Source organism: Bipolaris oryzae, assembly GCF_000523455.1.
Source record: "Bipolaris oryzae ATCC 44560 unplaced genomic scaffold scaffold_16, whole genome shotgun sequence".
Lineage (NCBI taxonomy): Eukaryota > Fungi > Ascomycota > Dothideomycetes > Pleosporales > Pleosporaceae > Bipolaris > Bipolaris oryzae.
This window is the reverse complement of record NW_006911292.1, coordinates 231,384-251,420: the sequence shown is the minus strand read 5'-3', so window position 1 is coordinate 251,420 and position 20,037 is coordinate 231,384. Positions and strand designations below refer to the sequence as shown.

The 20,037-nt window shown below is 51.2% G+C and overlaps 8 protein-coding genes across 8 annotated transcripts; 5 read left to right on the top strand and 3 right to left on the bottom strand.

Moving 5' to 3' along the window:
- Window positions 1–179: 179 nt before the first annotated feature.
- Window positions 180–2,243, bottom strand: COCMIDRAFT_85407 (uncharacterized protein; the record flags this gene model as incomplete). Its single annotated transcript, XM_007686169.1, has 2 exons — window positions 180–2,019; window positions 2,077–2,243. The coding sequence occupies 2 exons, from the start codon at window positions 2,241–2,243 to the stop codon at window positions 180–182; spliced, it is 2,007 nt and encodes a 668-aa protein (XP_007684359.1).
- A 541-nt stretch (window positions 2,244–2,784) lies between these two features.
- Window positions 2,785–3,494, top strand: COCMIDRAFT_85315 (uncharacterized protein; the record flags this gene model as incomplete). The annotated part of the gene is made up of 3 exons (XM_007686168.1): window positions 2,785–2,869; window positions 2,939–3,055; window positions 3,124–3,494. The coding sequence occupies 3 exons, from the start codon at window positions 2,785–2,787 to the stop codon at window positions 3,492–3,494; spliced, it is 573 nt and encodes a 190-aa protein (XP_007684358.1).
- A 266-nt stretch (window positions 3,495–3,760) lies between these two features.
- COCMIDRAFT_33467 (uncharacterized protein) lies at window positions 3,761–4,347 on the top strand (the record flags this gene model as incomplete). Its single annotated transcript, XM_007686125.1, has 3 exons — window positions 3,761–3,781; window positions 3,995–4,206; window positions 4,254–4,347. 3 exons carry the CDS (start codon window positions 3,761–3,763, stop codon window positions 4,345–4,347), a joined length of 327 nt encoding a protein of 108 aa, XP_007684315.1.
- A 1,346-nt stretch (window positions 4,348–5,693) lies between these two features.
- COCMIDRAFT_45419 (uncharacterized protein) lies at window positions 5,694–5,864 on the top strand (the record flags this gene model as incomplete). The annotated part of the gene is made up of 1 exon (XM_007686127.1): window positions 5,694–5,864. A coding segment is annotated over one exon (171 nt), but the record flags the coding sequence as incomplete, so codon positions are not given.
- A 952-nt stretch (window positions 5,865–6,816) lies between these two features.
- Window positions 6,817–7,782, bottom strand: COCMIDRAFT_85265 (uncharacterized protein; the record flags this gene model as incomplete). The annotated part of the gene is made up of 1 exon (XM_007686167.1): window positions 6,817–7,782. The coding sequence occupies one exon, from the start codon at window positions 7,780–7,782 to the stop codon at window positions 6,817–6,819; it is 966 nt and encodes a 321-aa protein (XP_007684357.1).
- A 732-nt stretch (window positions 7,783–8,514) lies between these two features.
- Window positions 8,515–9,779, top strand: COCMIDRAFT_2059 (uncharacterized protein; the record flags this gene model as incomplete). The annotated part of the gene is made up of 4 exons (XM_007686094.1): window positions 8,515–8,594; window positions 8,657–8,783; window positions 8,859–9,176; window positions 9,354–9,779. The coding sequence occupies 4 exons, from the start codon at window positions 8,515–8,517 to the stop codon at window positions 9,777–9,779; spliced, it is 951 nt and encodes a 316-aa protein (XP_007684284.1).
- Window positions 9,780–10,338: 559 nt separating this feature from the next.
- COCMIDRAFT_23179 (uncharacterized protein) lies at window positions 10,339–11,519 on the bottom strand (the record flags this gene model as incomplete). The annotated part of the gene is made up of 3 exons (XM_007686103.1): window positions 10,339–10,823; window positions 10,975–11,225; window positions 11,413–11,519. 3 exons carry the CDS (start codon window positions 11,517–11,519, stop codon window positions 10,339–10,341), a joined length of 843 nt encoding a protein of 280 aa, XP_007684293.1.
- A 4,549-nt stretch (window positions 11,520–16,068) lies between these two features.
- On the top strand, window positions 16,069–17,256 carry COCMIDRAFT_85451 (uncharacterized protein; the record flags this gene model as incomplete). Its single annotated transcript, XM_007686166.1, has 2 exons — window positions 16,069–16,749; window positions 16,804–17,256. 2 exons carry the CDS (start codon window positions 16,069–16,071, stop codon window positions 17,254–17,256), a joined length of 1,134 nt encoding a protein of 377 aa, XP_007684356.1.
- Between the last annotated feature and the right edge of the window lie 2,781 nt (window positions 17,257–20,037).

Here is a 20,037-nt window from a genome sequence, read left to right as displayed (position 1 = left end):
GTTTGTTGTTCAAAGTTTGCGCGCACAAACTTGGATGAATCACCTTCACCTTCACTTTGCTCTTTATCCACATGAGCGATTCACGCTGCCTCGAGTCTCTTGTCATAGCCATAATACACAATCGAGTAATCTGCCCTTGGACTCTGAATATTATTTTCTATCTACCGTTACTCAATTCCCTAACGAGGCCCAAATGGCCTAGGTCCAATAATCTGTCTCTTTCCCGCGCCAATGCCACCAAGCTTATTCTGATTATCGCCGCCCATGTATCCGTATTGATTGACGTCCCAACTCTGACCGGAACCGCTTCCCGCGTTGGGGTCTTTGGAAGCTTCTTGTAGTGCGCGCTGCGACTCTTCCCATTCTTTTTGGCGTTCGCGCTCACGCTCCATCTCGCGCTCGAGGAGAGACTTGGAAGCCCATCCGAGAGCCTTTGTTTTTGTTTGAGCAGCGGCTCGGCGGGCGTCTTCGGCTCGTTGCTCCGAGGTAGAAGTGAGCTCTTGTGGAATGTGGGTCTGGGGCTTCGGAGATGCTGGTGGGGGGTTAGAGGCTAGGTAGCGTTCAGTTCGGTTCTGTTTGGTATATGCTGAAGGGTCGGGAAGGGGTCGAGCGGACGGTTCTGGCAGTGGGCGAGTTGAAAGAGGAGGGGCAGTAGGAGTAGGCTCTGGTAAGGGTCGTGGTGACTGGGTCTGTGTTTGGTCCCATTGCTTGCGCAGGTACTCGCGGTCATCTGCATGTGCCCAGGAAGCATTGCTGTCCTGGGGTGAGGGGGCGCGTGGCGGAGGCTGTGGCCTGGGGCGACTCCGGGATCGGTCGCGTGCCCGACTCTTTGAACGAGCGCGCGCTTTCTTGTCCTGCAGACGACCCTCACGCTCAGCTTGATACTGTCGTTCCCGCTCTTTGGCTTCCTCAAGCTGGCGCTCAAGTTCCCGTATGCGCTCGCGTTCGGCATTCGGCTCCTCGCTGCTTCCCCGACGACTGCGCGGTTTGCTGGCTTGTTCGGCCTGGTACTGGCTGAGAAACTGTCCCCGGAGTCTAGCATCGCTGCCGGCACGTTTCCGTCGAGTCTCGGCTTCGATTTTTTCAATAGCCTCACGCTCCTCGCGTTGGCGCTGCTCCTCCTCAAGCTGCCATTGCCGCTCCTGCTCCTCCCACTCACGCTTTTGTTGGTCGAGGCGAGCCTGCTTGGCCTCTTGCTGCTTGCGCGATTCTTCCTCCCACTTTTGCTCCTCTTCGATGCGGATGCGCTCTTCCTCCGCTTCACGTTCGATGCGACGCTTGGTCTCGGCCTCCTCGGCCTGCAGGCGCAGCCGCTCTTCTTCAGCGGCCTTTTCTCGTCGCACGCGCTCCTTCTCTGCCATGTTGGGCACATGTGGGCCGGCGCTGGTGATTTGGCGGCGAGCACCAAATGCAATGCCCTGGTTTCCTTGGCTGGCTCCGCCCATGTAGCCGTACTGGTGGATATTCCATGCGGGTGCTGTGCTGCCTTCGTCAACCTTTTTGCTCCAGCTGCTCACTCCGCCAGGCGGAGATTTGGGGAGACCATTCGAGCCATGCGAGGTATCAGAGCCTCCGGTACGGGCGGCACTGAGGGCCCTTTCGGTGGTGGGACGGGCGAGGGGGTTGAAAGTGCTGGAGCCGCTGGTGTTGCTGGCTGTGCTTGGTCCTCTGCTTCGGCCATAGCCAGGCGATGTCAGGGCGGGGCTTTTGGGACCAGCGCCTCCGGTGGAAGACGGGCTAAGAGCGCCCGGGGCGGCGCGCTTGGGGCCTATGACGGTGGGAAACTGGGAGGGGTTATGGGCGTTAGCTACGCGGCTAAAGGCGCTGAGGCATTGCAAGACCTGGGCCGGGTCTTTTGCTTCGTAGAGATCGACGGTGAGGAAGCGGTCGTGGGCGGGCATGCTTAGTGGGGGCTGTTCGCATGCGCGGAGGAAGTGGGAGATGTTCTCCATCTGGATAAAAGGCATCTGGCTCTTCTTGAACCTGACGGCGCCGGGTGTGGCCAAGTTGACGAGTCTGCTGCAGTCAGTTATCCGGGTCCGGCGGCATGGTTACTTTCCTCTAAGGCCGGCTCACCTGCATAAGACGGTCCCGTCCTTGAGGGCATCGAGCAGATCGCCGGGCGGCAGTTGCTCGCCCAGTGTGTCTTCAATCCATATGCGCACTTCGTTTGCTGCTTTGGGAGTGTACCTGTCCATGCGCAGCTTGCGCATGTCCTGGTCCAGCGACGTTACCGACGCCATGGTGGGCGAGTCGGGCGCAAATCAAGGGGTGGGTGTAGGAGTAGGAGTAGGAGTAGGAGTAGGAGGGTTTGGTGGTTGGGCACGCAAGACAGCGGGCGGTGGAAGGGGGGAGGGGGGAGGGGGGAAGAAGTAGGTCGTCAGGCAGGATGGAATCGATGCACTATGTAGCTATCTATCTAGGCGACAGCTGGTGTGCCGTGTGTATGGTGTTTAGGGGGGGATAGGAGACGGGAAGAAAGGAGAGAATTGGCATGAGGAGGGAGGTTGCATATATCAGTCCGCCAGGCAGTCAGCACTGGGGCGGTGGCATAAGTGCGTGCAGTCCAAGTGCATGGGTGGAGAAGAGGTGTGTGTTGTTGGTGGTATGGGTGGGGAACAGAGCACCAGCCACCCGCCACCCGTGTCAACGTCACCGGTTTGGGTTTGGGTTTTTGGCATTGCATTTTATGTTGTGCATGTCACACATGGACATATACCTTCAATCCACCACCAACCAATCCCCCCCCTCGTAGTCAGTCAACTAACTACACAAATCACCGCAATGGCCGGCGCCCCAGGCCCCGTCAGGCGCGCATGGTACCAGTGGAAGATGCAGCGGTTTCCATGGCGCAAAAAGTGGCTGGTTGGTGAGTGTGCCTCGCCCAAGCCTATCCCTGCTTCTTCCTTTGCTTTGCCTTGACACGCCATCAATACAGGTTTTGATCTCCAGGGAAACACGTTTTGGGAGTTCAAGGACGCCCTGCACTCGCTGCGCAACAGGAGAATTGCAAAGTACAGCCGCAGCACCCACTATGGCGACGTGCAAATATCGCGTTGGTTGCCCTTCACCTGCCTCTGCCCATCCTGCCCGGACTGACTGGCTGACTGACCGCCTCATCAGCCTCATGGATGCAATGGCTACGACATACGCGCTTCGACCCGCCAACCATTGCCGAACAGCAGCAAGACGTGGCGCGACAGGAGCGCATCAAACTTCTGGCTGCCCAAGCCGATGCCAAATGGGCTGCCAAACCCTCGGCCCTCGATGCCCCGGATAAACAACAGCCCGTGCTGCCGTTGCAGTCACAGCATCCGGCCACCGCCCCCTCTCCCCTAAATGACAAACAAGACATACGACACACACCGGCACCAAGATCGAAAAAGTCAAAAGTCAAAGAGCCAGCCGACTCGCCGTGGAAACAACAAGCTGCACAGAGCCACGACTGGCAACCACAAGGCTGGACTCCTGCCCCGGCCAAGCGACCATCATGACCGCTCCTCGCCAACAAACTGTACAACACCTGTGATACGATGCCAAAAATCCTCCACTTGTGACTTGCAATGCACCCCTCATGCCGTCATGCTCACGCCACCACGCCGGTTTTATAAGAAAGGAAAAAAAACATCATGTCTTGATTCATGTCACCATGGCGTTATCATTCAAATACTCGTCGATGCCAATACGATGACTCGATTTGCTTGAACAAGTCGGAGACTCGCACTGCTATATATGCTGAGGCTCTTCTGGTCTTTACCCAATGTCTGATGCTGTCCTTGGGGTATGTATGTATACATCTGAATGCATTAACATTCCCACTCCCAGCCTCCACAATCTCAGGTCCATCAGTTGCCGTATAGCCCTTCAGCATCTTCCCTAATCTCTCTTGTTCAAACAACCCTCCCGTTCCCACACACACACACATCTCCCCTCCAAATGTACCCTTCATCGAAATCAGCCACTGGCACTCCAACTTCTGCACGTGAATTAATAGTTAGCACACGTCATCGCCAATATTTCATGTAACCACCGTACCTATTTACCACCCAATTTGCAAGTGCTGCAATTCGCCAAGAGGCATGATTGGATCGTGCTCGGGGTCGAGTTTCTGTCCGAACACCACCCAACGCAATCGCCCAGTAACGCAGCTCCACCTGGTTGGCACTTTGCAAAGACGGCTGGCAGCATTGCTGCAAGGACCAAGATGTATTTCATGATGAAAAGTGGTTGTTGGATTCAAAATATTTCCAGAGTCGGTCCAGATTAAAGTTTTCTGTTTTTCGCAGAATGAATGGCGGCTTCTCTGATGCTTGTGGGACGGAACCAACAGGGCGTCAATTCCCTTAAATGCCTCTCAAAGTGGCATAAAATCTATCACAGCCACGGTTCATTGTGCTTATTCGTTGTGGATCAACTCGTAAAGCACTCCTTGGCAGTGGTCTGTTGCTATTTCCCGTGTTAGGTACCACCTGGACTGCAACAGCAAGTGAGGACTAGCAATACCCGCTAACCCAGAGACAGTATATCAAGTACAGAGAACAATCCCGTTGCACCTAAACTCATACACTAAGATCGTGGGCGTCTGAGTAAGATTGTACGGGCCGACTTCCACGGTACTATTACTCTACAAATTTACCTCTAAGAACAAAAGACAAATGTCCACTGTAATCATGCATGATACTGAGGTAAATAATATGCACTGCTCAACGCTGATGGCTTCCCTATCTCCTAACACAGCTACTCCATCTTAAATATCGGCCCACGCTAGGCTGCATGTAAGACGACCCATATACGCCCATGTAGGCCCGAATGAAGTTTTGATGATAACAACGATGCTTGGAAAGACAAAATGTCTCATACATTCTGGCAAATATGTCATGTATGCGCTATGAGCTTTATCTAAATTATTCAAGACCGAGCCACTGAAATGTGAGAAATGACGAATTGTGAGAAGAATGCAAGGGATACACCCAAAAGCTACATACTCCAAGGTAGAGTTGCCGCAAAGGAAATATTGGAGCCTACATTCAAGCTGGCCAAAAGTCTTAGGGTGACTTGATATGACCCACCACCCAAATATCCACTTGTTGAAATGGATCTGCTTATCGGGTGAATCATACGTAGTTACCACCGGGATCTAGAAGGAGGAAATGAGAAGACGTTCATACAGATATTAAAAAAATTGTTTTCTTCCTTGGCCGTCAAGTGTCTTGCAATACTGTCACGATACTATGCTGAGGAACGGCGTGCTTAGTAGCACTCGTAGACTCAACCATGTCACGCATGCGTGTACATATCTACGCTTCCCTCCAGAGAAGCCATGTCTACCTGATGGAGAGCCGCATCGCTAGAGGTACGCATCCGTTTTGTGCTGCCAAGTCACGTGAGCCGACCTACGAAGATGGAGGCAGTCAGTGAAGTCGTGGTAATTACTCTGAAGCGCTCTCAGCAAGAGCATCGTAGAGTTGTATTGTCAATAGGCAAGCCTCACGGCAGTCGACTGCGTCGCCGACTGTTTCCACACAGCAAGGTGGAGGCAGCGCCAAGACGGTCGGCGAAAGTGGTACCGACTAGCTTGAGATTCTTCCAGTCCAGCTCTTGCGACGCGCTCACCACCCGGCGCGCAACTCGACAACTCAATCCGCGAATCCAGGCGCTCCACACATAACGATCAAATCGATTGCGAATCCACGATGCCCAAGTTCTTCTGCGATTATTGCGATGTCTACCTCACCCACGATAGTATGAGCGTGCGTAAGGCGCACAACAACGGCCGCAACCACCTCCGTAACGTTCAGGCATACTACGAACAGATATCGAGCGACCAGACACAGCAAGTCATCAACAGTATCACCGATGCATACAACACAGAAGGCCAGGCAAATCCTCTGTTCCAACAAAATCTGAACGGAGGATTTCCCGGGGGCCCAATGGGCGGAATGCCTGGTATGCCTCCGATGGGCATGCCCGGCTTCCCACCGCCAGGTACGTTCTACGCGGCCCCGAAGTAGAGGATCAAGATGCTCACATGCCCCAGGAATGCCACCTATGGCTGGAATGCCCCCACCGTTCATGGGCCGTGGTGGTCGTAAGTCAACGTACACCGAACATCCAGAGCCCTGTTACTAACTTTATGGTAGCGCCCATGCCTCCCAACGGAATGCCGCCTTTCCCTCCGCCCAACGGTATGCCTCCAGGCCCTGGCGGTGTACCTCCAAACATGCCCCCGTTCCCACCGCCACACATGGGAGGCGGCCCGCCTCCTCAAGGGATGCCGCCATTCCCCTTTCCGCCACCGGGTAATGCTGGCTCGCCACCTGGAGGCATGCCTTTCCCACCACCAGGTGGCATGGGCATGCCGCCTGGAGGACCTCCCGGAGGACCGCCTGGCAGATATCCTCCTGGGCCACCGGGACGTTAGGAGCAGTCCGATGTACCGACAGGAGTTTCAACCGACTTTAGCCATGACCAACATGTGCTTACATTTGACAGTGGAGGACCAAAGAGAAAGAGAGAGAATGAAGATGAAACATCCAATGTGTCTACGTGGGGTTGGGGAGGAACAGAGCCTCGTTCAGCTGCTACAGGCGCAAATACCGTGCTACCGACAAGATTCAAGCGGACACAGCTATAAACACGCCAGGCTTGCGGTGGGGACAAAGCGCTATGGGAGCTGAGGCATGTGTGCGTCTCACTCATAGCCCGCTGCATTCCTTCAAGCTCACGGTCGACGTGGTCATACTTACTCAGCAGTATTGGTGAAAAATACAAAAGGCATTCTTCAAAACAGGTGTCAAACTCGTCCAATTAGCTATATCACTGGCCAGTATTTCTATTTCCAAATATCTTACTCGCGTAAGTCTCGACATCCATCATACACATACCCAGCTTGTGATTTACTGTCTCTTCTTTGCTCCACCAAACTCCCTCTCTCGCAAAGACTAGCCTGTACTTCTTGATGTCGTTGTCCGAGTCGGCCGTAAGCTCGTTCTCTAGATGTGAGATTGTCCATTCTTCTCTCTCAACCTCTCTCCCGCTAACTCTTTCAACCATCTCAGCCAGTTGTCCGTAACTCAAGGTATCTCCAGCAATATACAGCACACGCCGTTTTGCCTCGACCTCCTCGTTGACAATCCTCGCCAACACTCTTCCAATACCGTTCACGTCTGTTATGGTGACCCTATGGTCCCAATCTCTCAAGCACCTCACCACCAGCTTGCCCTCCTTTTCGTGCGTCCTATCTACGATGCCCCAGAATGGCTCAAAAAGAAAAGACATGAAAATGCCAGTAGAAACAACGGTCCACGTGACATTGCTCTCTTCGCCTTGCTCTCGCAAAAGGTTGCGAACATCACGCTGCGCACCAAACAAGGGCATCAACCCCTGTCCATCACCAGTGATGTCGTAGTCGACACCCCATTGCCATGGAAAATACCACAGATCCCCCTCACCCCTTGCCTTTCTTATAGATCCGGCTCTCAGAATTTCTCGAGCAAGTTTTAGAACGGTGCTTGGATCGGCACCGAACCCAGTTGCGCTGACAATAATATCAAAATTTGCAAAGGTTTCCGAGAGGTTTGCAGAAGGACCAGAGAGGTCGATTGGAAGCAGGGTGAGAGAGGGTTGGGAAACGGTCAGTTGGGCGTATTTGGATGGAGAGCGGATGCCGAGAGTGACGCGGATGGATGGCAGTGCGGAAAGATGAGTGAGTATTGCATTTCCTAATTCCCCAGCGCCTAAGAGTAGCAGTTTAGCTGTCGTGGTAGATGTTTCCGATGGCATGTTGTGGTATGTGCTGGAAGCTTGAGGCCTGAAAGCACTGTGATTAACTGAGAACAAAACAGATTGGTTCCGCCCACGCTTATATACATGGAACTGCTAGTGGAAGACATCTTGACTATGTATTAGTAAGTGTCATACTATGGTTCCGCCTGGCGTTGTGCATGGCTTCTCTAGGGGCAAAGAGCACGGAGATAAGACTAGTTGTCTCGGAATTAGTGGACTTTGTCGCATACAGGGCTGATCATCAGCTACAGAAAGAGGAGGTCAGTGACGGATCATCGCACACGGCTTGAATTCAGTGGATTAGACACAGCCAGTGTCAACGACACGGGCTGCCAAAAGTCGCCGCACCGTCAATTCAACACGAAAGCTTTCGCAAGTTGCTCTAGTTTTGACCCGGGATTGATCGAGGTTTCGTGGCAGCAACGGCTTTGATTCAACTCAGGGTATGTCACAATCACCAGCCTTCACACAAAGACTCATCTCAGCTAGGAACTCGGCATCAATGCTGCGTTCAGAGGGAAAAGTACGGAGGACTTCGCTTACCCACTCACAGTCCTTGGGCGTGCAAGGCTGTAGCTTTTGCGCTAGTCCGCATCCGGCCCTAGCGCCTTCGTCTATTTCGCAATTTCGACGTCCCGTTGTGCGCTCCTCGTTGAACAACTTCAGGACTGTCCATCAACATCCGAGTGCGCCCACGTCCATCCTCAGCAGAAGCCACTCATCACAATCATGGCCGAGCAACTCGTACTCCGTGGTACCCTCGAGGGCCACTCTGGCTGGGTTACCTCCCTTGCTACCTCTCTGGAGAAGTGCGTACCTCCGAGAAACATCCTGCACCTTGCAAGACGCGCAATTACTGACATGCGACCAGCCCCAACATGCTCCTGTCCGGTTCGCGTGACAAGACGCTCATCATCTGGAACCTGACCCGCGACGAGACCTCGTACGGTTACCCCAAGAGGAGTCTCCACGGCCACTCTCACATCGTGTCCGACTGCGTATGTTCACCCGCACACACAAGGCAATTGGCTAGCTAGGAAGCGAGAAAAGCTGAGCTGACAATTGCTGCACAGGTCATCTCTTCTGACGGCGCCTACGCCCTCTCCTCGTCCTGGGACAAGACCCTCCGCCTCTGGGAGCTCTCCACTGGTGTCACCACCCGCCGCTTCGTCGGCCACACCAACGACGTCCTCTCTGTCTCCTTCTCCGCCGACAACCGCCAGATCGTTTCCGGATCGCGCGACCGAACCATCAAGCTCTGGAACACCCTCGGTGACTGCAAGTACACCATCACCGACAAGGGCCACACCGAGTGGGTCTCATGCGTTCGCTTCTCCCCCAACCCTCAGAACCCCGTCATTGTCTCGGCTGGTTGGGACAAGCTCGTCAAGGTACGTAAACAATACTCTTTTACACCCAACCCCCACCCTCCTTTTAATGATGATTTTCTATGTATTTGCTACTTCAGAGCTTCGGCTATGAGACAATTATCACCTAGTACTGATTTTATGCTTCTCTCCTCGATTCCCTACCAAGCTATTCGACCGCAAGAAGCTAACATCAAACAGGTCTGGGAACTCGCTTCCTGCCGCATCCAGACTGACCACATCGGTCACACCGGTTATATCAACACCGTCACCATCTCGCCCGATGGCTCCCTGTGCGCCTCCGGTGGTAAGGACGGAACAACCATGCTCTGGGACCTGAACGAGTCCAAGCACCTCTACTCTCTGTCCGCCGGTGACGAGATCCACGCCCTTGTCTTCTCGCCCAACCGCTACTGGCTGTGCGCTGCCACCGCCTCCAGCATCATCATCTTCGACCTCGAGAAGAAGAGCAAGGTTGATGAGCTGAAGCCCGAGTACATGGAGGTTGGCAAGAAGAGCCGTGAGCCTGAGTGTGTCTCCTTGGCCTGGAGCGCCGACGGCCAGACCCTGTTTGCCGGATATACTGACAACCGTATCCGCTGCTGGGGTGTCATGGCTCGGGGATAAGGTAGTGCATGTTGGGTAGTGCAATGGGGCGTAACGGGAAAATCACGATTCCACATCTTCTGTAGCATGCCATGGGTTATGATTGATGCTCATGCGGGATGGGTTTGGGGCTCTTCCGGCATTAACACGTCCAGGCGCTTAGAGTCAATGAAAAATCTCAAAGTCCAACAATGGAACATCATCACCGTGTGATGGTCGTCGCGTCTTTGTAGCGCTGGCTTAGAGCGACGCTCGATGACTGCTCTCCTGAGATTGGTACTCAGTTGTAGCCCATCTCAGAGCGATGCTCGGACGGCTGTTTTCTTTTCAAGGCACGATGTTAGGGAAATTCTTTTGACAGTAAAAGCATTCTTGTATCGCTGTGTGTACTGTGTGTGATGCATATTCTCTATGAGTGAATTGGGTTGTCATGATATGCACAGCAAATATCAAAAGGTACATGATGCCATGTGACAAGTTGCCCTTGAGATGCACATTTTCTGATTGTGTCTTTTACACACAAGTATATTGCACCAGTCGAATATCTCTTTCTCCAGTTCTCTCTTTTTGCTCGTTCAACCTACAACTTACTAAACTTGGGCGTCCTCTTCTGCATGCCACTGAACAGCGCATCCTTGACATCCTTCGTCTGCAACATAGCCGCGTTCCAGACAGCCGTATAATTCAAACCCTCGGCAACTGTCCTATCCCTCGAATAGTTAATGAGATGCTTAGTACCCAACGTAGCAACAGGACTCTTGCTCGCAATCACTGCCGCCAACTTGATGGCTTCCGCCACCGCTTCCGCCTTGTCCTTGTACACGGCCGACACCAGCCCGTGCTGCAGTGCCTCGCTTGAGGGGAAAATGCGTGCGGTCAAGCTAATGTCTTTTACCCACGAGAGGTTGCCGACGGAATGCGGGAGGCGGGATAAAGTACCGATGTCTGCGGCGATGCCAATGTCGACTTCTTTAACGGAGAATTTGGTCGTGGCGGCGGAGATGCGGATGTCGCAGGCGAGGGAGAGGTCGAGGGCGAGGCCGAAGGAGATGCCGTGGAGGACTGCTATGACGGCTTTTTTTGGTATACCGTTAGTTCAAATAGCCCTCATTTTTATTTTATTATACCACATTCATTCAAGTGGATGAACATCGATTTGAAATTGGGAAGGGGGTATTTTTTCAAAAAGGATAAAAATAAAAAAAATAGAACCTACGTTTCTCGCACTTTTCAATATCAGTGATGCAATCTTGGAATTCGGAAATATGGCGGCGTATCTCGGTGGCTTTGCGGGCTCCGTCCAGCGGTGTCGCATCTTCTTTCTGTGCGAGGGCGCCGTCGTTGGATGCGGCTTGGATGTCTAGACCGGCTGTGAAGGCGCGGTCGCCGGCGCCGGTTAGGATCACGGCGCGGACGTTGGGGTCGTGGGAGAGTTGGCGGAAGATGGAGGAGAGGTTGAGCCACATGCTGTGGGTTATGTTAGTATGGAATTGCGGAGAGAAATTGTTGAGAACTATGGATTATGTTGTATACGCGATATACACCTGTTTATGTTTTCTTGGATATTATCACGGTTGGAAGTGTACCTGTATGTACTTGTTCTTCGACCCGCATAGGCTCGTCATTGGACAAAAGAATGAAATCATATACTCACACCTCCTTGAACGCATTCATCTTCTCCGGTCGATTGATCTCAACGTGCGCCACATATTCCGCTGGGAATGAAACGTTGAAGAACTCCTTCTGGTAAGCTTCTGCCATGTTGCTATCGTGCCTTTTGGCTCCTTGTTGCTCCTTGCTCTTTCTATTTGTACAATGTATCAAGTGTTTCCTACTTGCATAAGCAACCGGTTGTTGTCAAAACTCCTGCAAATGGCTGGTCAAAGGGTCATGTGAGTGGTAAAGCTATGTGTTGTTGTCGGTTCGTATGGACGAGTGGTTCGGCTGAGGGAGCTTGTGATGGGGAAATGCCGAGGTACATCGGATGTGGTTAGTCAGTTTCCGAATTGTGTGCTAGCAGATCTATCATCATTGATGGTGAATAGCGGACAAAAAGAAAGCGAATATTCAAGAGTGTCCATTCGTTTGCTTGTCCATAGTGCAGTTGCTATGCGACCTCGAGATTGTGAGCTCTTGTGGTGACGCAAAGTAAGCGCAAGAGTGAACGCGCACTACTAGTAGCTGCCTATAATCAACCTAGTCATGCCTTTCAATAGTTTTTGTCACGCGAACATCTTTTCAAATCTCTACTTATAAGTCGACGACTGAAAATAATGGGCCGTGGTGCCCGGAACTCCCAACTCATGCTGCTGAGCGATGTCTGGAGATAAGACCTCGACCATGAATAGACTGATCGTTAGCAGCCTGGTGAGTGAAACATTCGTGTATGCCACGTGCTCGCTCTTTCCATAACCTCTTCATGCATCTTCAGCTCTGCTAGACTAAATCATTACCAAGTGACCACTTCAGTTCCTCGACACAACGATATATTGGCGGCTACTCTAAATAGTGATCGTGATGATGTTTGTAAACCATGAGAGCGTTCCTTTACAGGGCGCACATTGATCTCGAGGCTCGCATGGAAGTGGAGGAGATCCATTTCCAGCAGGGGCCGGTTACATTTCAGGATGTTCAATGGGACCTTCCAATCACTTCTTTTCTTTGTTCGTATGTATAAGCCTATTACCTACATATATTGTTTACATTTATAGTCTTGAGCGATTAGGGCGACTCCACAACCAAGAGCCTTGCATTGAGTGTTCTAGCAACTGAGGTTGATAAGATGTCAGACGTTGTAGAAGTATCAGACTGGACGTTACAGTCAGTTCTAGAGAAGACATTGAGGCGACATGTGATAAGCCATATTTTTACATTATGTCCAGTAAACCTGCTGATTCTATGACGCAATTTCGTCTCAATATTTAAGCATCAGAAGCGACCTGCCACTTCTACACTCAGTAATACCATGTAGTATAGTTCTATCGCCGAAGTAATACTCTAAATGGGCCAGATTGTACGACACGGCTCTACCTTTGTTGAAGTTTCTAGTTCACTACCAGCATTCGTATCCAATAACCATGCCACGCGCCATCGGCCAGTTGACACAAACGGTACCAAGTTTCACCGAAATGTACGAAGATTCGTTTGCAAAAGTACGAGAGCGAAAGTTGCAAATGTATGTATAATCAAGACGAAAAGGGCTAAAATGAAACACATCTCACAGACAATCCATTTGAGTGGGTGGCCAACGAGACGCACTGAGTTTCTACAAACCCTATTTGTCGTATCTCGAAAAAAAGAAAAGCCTATGGAAAAGCAGAGAATGATTCATGTTAGATGAAGCATTCTACTTTGGTATTGACCACGGCGATGGTGCCGATAAAGAGATGGACGAAGAGGGATGGCATGACCATGAGAGCACCTCGTACTTACTTGGAGTGCCAACATGGAATAGGAGTAAGACCAGTCTTGCCTCGTTGACAGTCTTAATAATTGCTAAGAAACACTATCCGAAACGAGATTTGCATACGAAGCGAATCATCAAACCTAAATCCGTGATTGGTGACTATTGGCGGTGCAGGGTTTATAGCGGTCAACAGCCGCGATCATGACGACGACACAGTCAGCATGCAATGTACGTTACACGCGAAAACAGTACTTCGAAGCCAGTTAAAGGAGGAAGATTGCCATTCTTCGAGTACTAATCGGCCACCAGGAGCGTAGAAAGGTCTCGGCACCAGAGCCGGAGTCTCGGCGTTCAACTCGGACCCGGTGTTTCCTTCGTGCTTAATCTCCCCTACAGACTAGGATTCGCATGCATGCTGTGATAGGAAGGTGGCTGTGCTGGAGTTACACAAAACGGTTGTGCAGATGAACTGTGATGAGCGTTGAGTTTGCGCCTCCTGGCCGGGCGAAGGGTTCAGGGATCAACAGCGCAGGATATAAGGATGCTCGAGAGTCTTCTGCTTGGAAGTCGATCGACATGAAGAACCAGGTTTCAACGCCGCGCACGCTAAAGCGGTTTGATTTTGGCCGTTTTATTTTTCCTTTCTTTTGGTTGTCTCTGAGCGATCTCATGTGGTGGGTATAGAGGGGGGAAAGGGACTTGGCAGGGCTGAAAACGCCAGACTGGGTTTCTGCCCACCCACACTCAACGCAAAACGCCATTGCTTATTTTTTTGTTGTGCACAGAACACAGGGATAATGGGAAGAGAAACTCCACAGCGACGCATCTGGGAAACATCCAACAAGCAACGAAATTGCACAGGAATCCGTCGAAACGGGCGGGCAGTGGCACAGTCCAATCAGTGGGTTACCACGCCCACGCTCTTGTAACGGTAGGATTGGCAAGGCTACGGTTGGTACGTCCTCGGCTGATATTGCACTCGTAACGGAAACCGCTCCATAAAAAGCGGTTTGAGGGAATTCTGGCGAGCATGCACGAGTGCAACGAGCTTCAGTTACCAAAAGTCCATGGCGGAAGAATTTCGCGAAGAAGCGGAGACGTTCTCGTACTGTTTGTCCGGTCATTTGCGGTCCTTGTTGCTAGATTCTATTGTGGCGTGCATGACACAACATGTCAATGGCACCCGTAAACTTTGCTGATGATGTCTAGTACACATGTCACGCACCCGCGACCATTAGCGCCTTGAAAGTCAGGCTAGATGAATGTTAGTGTATGTCGCATAGACGTCATCAGTGGTTTTTTGGACCTCTGCGTTGTTTTTGCCTGTGCGATTTGTCTTTTAGTGTTGCACTCTGATGATCAGTTTCATGCCAATCGTTCCATCCCCGCCGGAAATCCTCAACACTTGTGTGACAGATGTCTATTGAGAGAATAAGGCAAGCCCTATGGCGACACAAACAAGCGTTTTTCATTTACCCCTGAAGACGTCGCGTGTTGGTTGCCTGACACTCTCGCCGTAGTCGTTCGGCAAGGAAAACAGTCGGTGACAGGAATAGCACCGTATGCCGTTGATCCCGTAGACAAGGCCTTCGATAGCCACGAAGATAAACAAACGGGTATAGCGTTATTGCCTCCTCGTGTCCAATGGCGCCAAGGTGGGGTAGTAAGCACACACGGCGAGGTGGTGTTTGGATGAATCCTCCACGTCACACCTCTCGCACTACTACTGCAACGGGATCAGGCGCGCAGCGAACATTGAATCCTCAAAATCGCTCGTCAGTCTTTGATTAAGAATACGATCATGTATCGAGGGTCAATTCGAATTTTTGAATCCCGATGAGCTCAAAATAGCAGTACTATCTAGATCGTCCGAGCGGAAATTGCAGCCCTTTTCCCCGCTACCGGGAGTCCGCGATAATCTGGCCCGTTCAGGTGATTCGTTGACACCAAGAGCATCGGCTTCCCCTCACCGAGATACTGCTAACAAAGTTCAAATGTCAACTGCCAACGATGACGACTAGGCGCCAAGTCATAGCCATAGTCATGGCAATGGCAGCGGCGTACGTGGAGTACGTGCTGCCAGCTCCGAGGATAGCACAGGGCCGTTCCGTCCATGGTTCTATATCTGGGTCACTGGCAGCACCGAATCGCCAAAGCAAAGTTGAAGAACACGATGTCTCGGCCCACTTTTTGCTGCTCTCGGATTTTGGCTTTGGTCAGAATCTAATCGTTGCCGCAAGACAGTGCTTGTAGGAACATGTGCAGACCGCCCTTCAGTGTAGCAGTTTGTTTGTCATCCGTCGTCATCATCATCAGCAGCAGCAGCATTCGGGCGCCAGCGACCTCCTTGCTCGATTTATCCCTGGCTTCGTAGCCGGTAGAAAAGGTAGGAAGCTAGGCCATGATTTATTACTAGGAGACCCCTAGGCAGCACAAAGTGAGCCTAACAAGGAAGCTCGGCAACGTCGAATTAGCCATAGGCCGGAAGCGGCATAGGTGCCTCCTTTCCATTCGCCTCCGCTGCCATAGCTCGTGTAAGCTGACTTATTTGCCAATACAACGTTGCAGACCTAGGCCACCTAGGGAAGAAGCGTTTAGTCCGTATTTCCAGAACCCATGATCAGGTGTCAAAAGTGGGAACCCGCTGGGGCCAGTGGTCGTAATGATCTGCAGGACAAAGCGCCCACCCACGCTACACGCAGAGGCGGCCGGTTCATGCAGGTCCAGCTATAAGCATGACAGGCCCGCCCGAGTCTAATCTCTTACCTTTTGGGCAGCTTGCTCGTCATCTTGTCCATACGCAGGCCCCCTTCGCTTTTGGGCTACAGTCACTCGTTTTGTTTTTTCCCAGATCTTCCATTTGCTTACCTACAATTACATTTAATACAACACCTAGCCTTTACCATGCGGTGCGGACTTCTTACAGCCTCTTTGGCCATGGCCGCTGGCGTTAGCGCCCTCCCCTCGCCCCAAGTACTGGCAGCATCCGTGACGGCACTGTCAGCAAAGCTATCCGGTGATGCGACCAACTTATTGACGGATTTGATCAACGGTGTGGCTAAGTCGCTGCCCCCCCAGGCTTTTAAGACGGAATTTTCGCACGAGCCGGTGCCCATCGAGGAGGCGAGAGCCCGTTTGGAGGAATACACTTTCAACGTCAGCGAGGTGATAGGTTCAGTTCACTTCGACAAGCGCCAGAGCGCTCAGAGATGCTCAAACCCTAGTATCCGCGTAGAATGGGACCGTATGAGCAATACTGATAGGCAAAAATACTTCGATGCCTTCAAGTGCTTGATGCGCCTCCCTCCTTCGGGTCAATTTCCCCAATCCAAGAGTCGATACGAAGATCTCACAGCGCTGCACCAAATACTCACACCTAACATTCATACCAATGCAAAATTTATTCTATGGCACAGGGCTATGCTCCTTCTTTTGGAGCGTACGATGCGTAATGAATGTGGATTCAATGGACCCATGGCTTGGTTCGACGAAGCTCGCTATGCTGGCCGCTTCGCGCAATCCTCCCTGTTCAGTTCCCAATGGCTTGGAAGCCTCGCAATCAACAACCAGTGCGTAAAGGATGGTGTAAGTTGAGACCAATAGTGCATCCCCAGACCAACACCTAACTCCAGTCGGCAGCAATTTGCCAACCTTATCTGCAATGTGGGCCCCGGCTCATCCAACCAGCCTCATTGTCTTTCGCGCAACGGTGACGGCGCCCTCACCAGGAACTGCAACCAAGAATACGTCGACATTTGCAACAACTACCCTGACTGGGCTGGAATGACCGGATGTGTCTTCTCAGGTTACCACTCCTTTGGCCACAATGGAATCGGAGGCCCCATGATGGATGTCCAAGCCTCTCCTTGTGAACCATTCTTCTTCTTTCACCACCTCTATCTCGACCGCAATGCACGCCTCTTCACCAACAAGAACCCACAATGGCTCTCTCAAATAAACGGAGTCGACGCCCAAGGCAGATCACTCACCCTCGACACCACAGTCAATACATACGGAATGATGCCAGATCTCACCATCCGAGACCTCCTCGACACTCTCAGCGTACCTCTCTGCTACAGATACGACTATTAAATTTCCCTTTGTCTTGTCTCATGCCTTGCGCCACGTCTTTGGGTGTCTTGTCGACCCCATTGCGCAAGAACTTGTTTTTTCAATCTTTTTTCAGATAATATAATTTTACACCCTGTGTATACATTTTACTCTTCTTCTATGCGCTCCTCTTTTTGACTTCGAAGATAATACAAATCGCGCCGAATACGCCATGATAAATTGATGTGAAATGGTTGCTGCGCCCCGGGAGCAAAGGTCTGATTATGGGAGATTGAATGCTAATGACTTGTTCGTGTAAGAATGCTATTGGTTAACGTCTTCAGTGCTTCTAACATGTCTGCAAAGCTGAAATCTCTTTAGAGCACAACTCATTGCACATTAAACATTGAGACAGCATAAGCGAATGTGAGATCCTCGTCCAGATCCTAAGCCTTGCCAACAGGGACATGTGTACAAAATTGCGTAGGAAGGATGGTTGAATCGAGGTCTGAAGAGTCGGTGAGGTGCTGTGATCTCTGGGGCCGGCCACGTTCTTCCAAAGTCTTGACTGACCATGTGAAGCCACTTTCTGGGTCATTGCTTCGAGAGTTAGATGATAGCACAGTTGATGATCTGTGTTTGAAGATTCCTCAACGCCACGTCATGCCTTTTGTGTAATGCCGCCATTATATCTGGAGTAGTAGCAAAGACAGAGCCCAGTGGCGAGTTGCGTAGTCAGGGCTAGGTAAACTTCATACCAAATACAGCTTGGAAGTTTGAGAAGGGGTTGACAGGAATGAGTTTGATATTTCTCATGGCCATGTCTAGGTCGATTTCGAGACATCTATACTGATCCATTTGCAACAATAGCAACTCGCTCTCGTAAAAAGTTCTATAAGCACAAAACGACTCTGGATGTGCCCCAGAAACCGGTCTATATCAGTCATCGGGGCGAGCAGTAGGTCTGATATCTTGAATTGTCAAGTTGACAACGTAGCTAACTGTCAAAAAGATGCAATACGTGAAATGTACCTGATTTCGCTTAGCCTTTTTCCAATCATGAAATTGTGACATCGTAAATGGGTCGAAACTTCCATCTCTGGTTTGCTGCTATATAGTTGGCTGTGCCTTTTCCGCTGCACAAAGGTGGCTATGCCAACATTACCCACACTTACCTGTCCACCTTGGTGACTACCCAGTGAGCAGGAGTAAACATTGTCTCACTCCCTACTTTCTCAAAGCATATGAACTACTCATAAAGATTCTGAACATTAGTACCGATGCCACTCATGCAGGGTATGGACGTTCGAAATGTCCTGAGTTTGATATCCAGGACATCATCTTGAAAAGTTTCCAAAGATCTCCACTGTCGCCACTGCGACTGAAATGTTCAAAGCTAGGACTACTGTAATGAGAAGTGATTGTACTAGCAAATCTATTGGCCCTGTCCGAACCATGGAGTAAGTAGACGTCTAAGAAGTTATCAAGCATACATGAGATGCTGAGCATGACCCAGGGGGCGACGGGTCAGCAAGCCACCGCCTACAACCTTTCCACGTGAAACGCCGCATTACGTGAACACGGGTGGCTCCGAGCATCGCCAAAAAAGAAATCGATAAGCCTTAGCCAATTGCATTCCGTAAATAGAGTGACAAACATCAAGATGATGACACCTCCCCTCCCCCATTTTCTCCAATCTCGGTTCCCCTGTGTTGTTCGGCTGTAAGCAAGAACCTTATGGCAGCATGCAATTTCGGCGTTGTCACCCCCCAAGTTACGGTACGGTCGCTTCCGTTACCCTTGCTGACGTATGCACACTCTTGGACATGATCGATGAGTTCCAACTCAGCCTACTCGCTCAAACGCGCGTCTTCGCGACACCAGTACTTGCAACGGTACGCGAAACCGTACTGCCTATTCATACACGCGAATGCCGAGTTCCATGCTCCTGTTGAGACTGCGCAGTCGAGTGTAGGATATGGCGCTCTCATATACCCGTGACACGAAAGGGCGTCGTGCTTGTATTGTTCGTGGCAATATGTGTGCAATAGACTTTGGAAATCGATGCCTGGCTACGATCAGTACGGGTGCTTAACTCGTTTTGTGGGAAGCAGCGGGTTCAGAAAGTTTATGTTAGCAGCCATGTCCTGGGAGCAGGGATGGCGTGCATGGGCTGGAGATGCATAGCCACGCACCCTTTTCCCATATTACCTCGTTCAAGCAAAAGTTTTGGCTAGTGTCGCATTTGAAGGTGCTCATTTGGGGGTCTGGGATGGAGCCCGTTGTCGTTTCTGCCACGTGCTCGAACTTCCCAAGGATAGCTATCGCTGTGGGAATGAGAATAGATGTTAATCATAGGAACTTCATGACGCCGCCGGAGGCTCAGGATTATGTTGGGATGAACGGAGCCCTTGCAACAAGACAAGGGTGATAAACTTTATCATTCACATGCATGCCAAGATTCCCAATACAGCCGTTGATATACCAGGCTCTGCTCATAGTCATATCCTTAAGGAGACTTCTCAAAAGAGACAGAAGAGTCATAATTTGAACATATATGCATCCTGCTGTCATGCAACGCATATGGGGTCCAACAGGTACCGTTTGCTACACCAAAGCTTCACACTGGAATATCGCGCGACGCTTCACAAATGATACACGCACCCGTCAACAAGCACACTGTATTTCACGATCTATCGATGAGAGCACGCTGGTAAACTCTGCGGCGTGGACAGGATTCTGCACAGCATTCCTGTCAATGTAGCCGGGGAAAACACACCGGTTTTAAGCTTGAGTCGAGGTTACGCCGGGTGCCTAAATGGC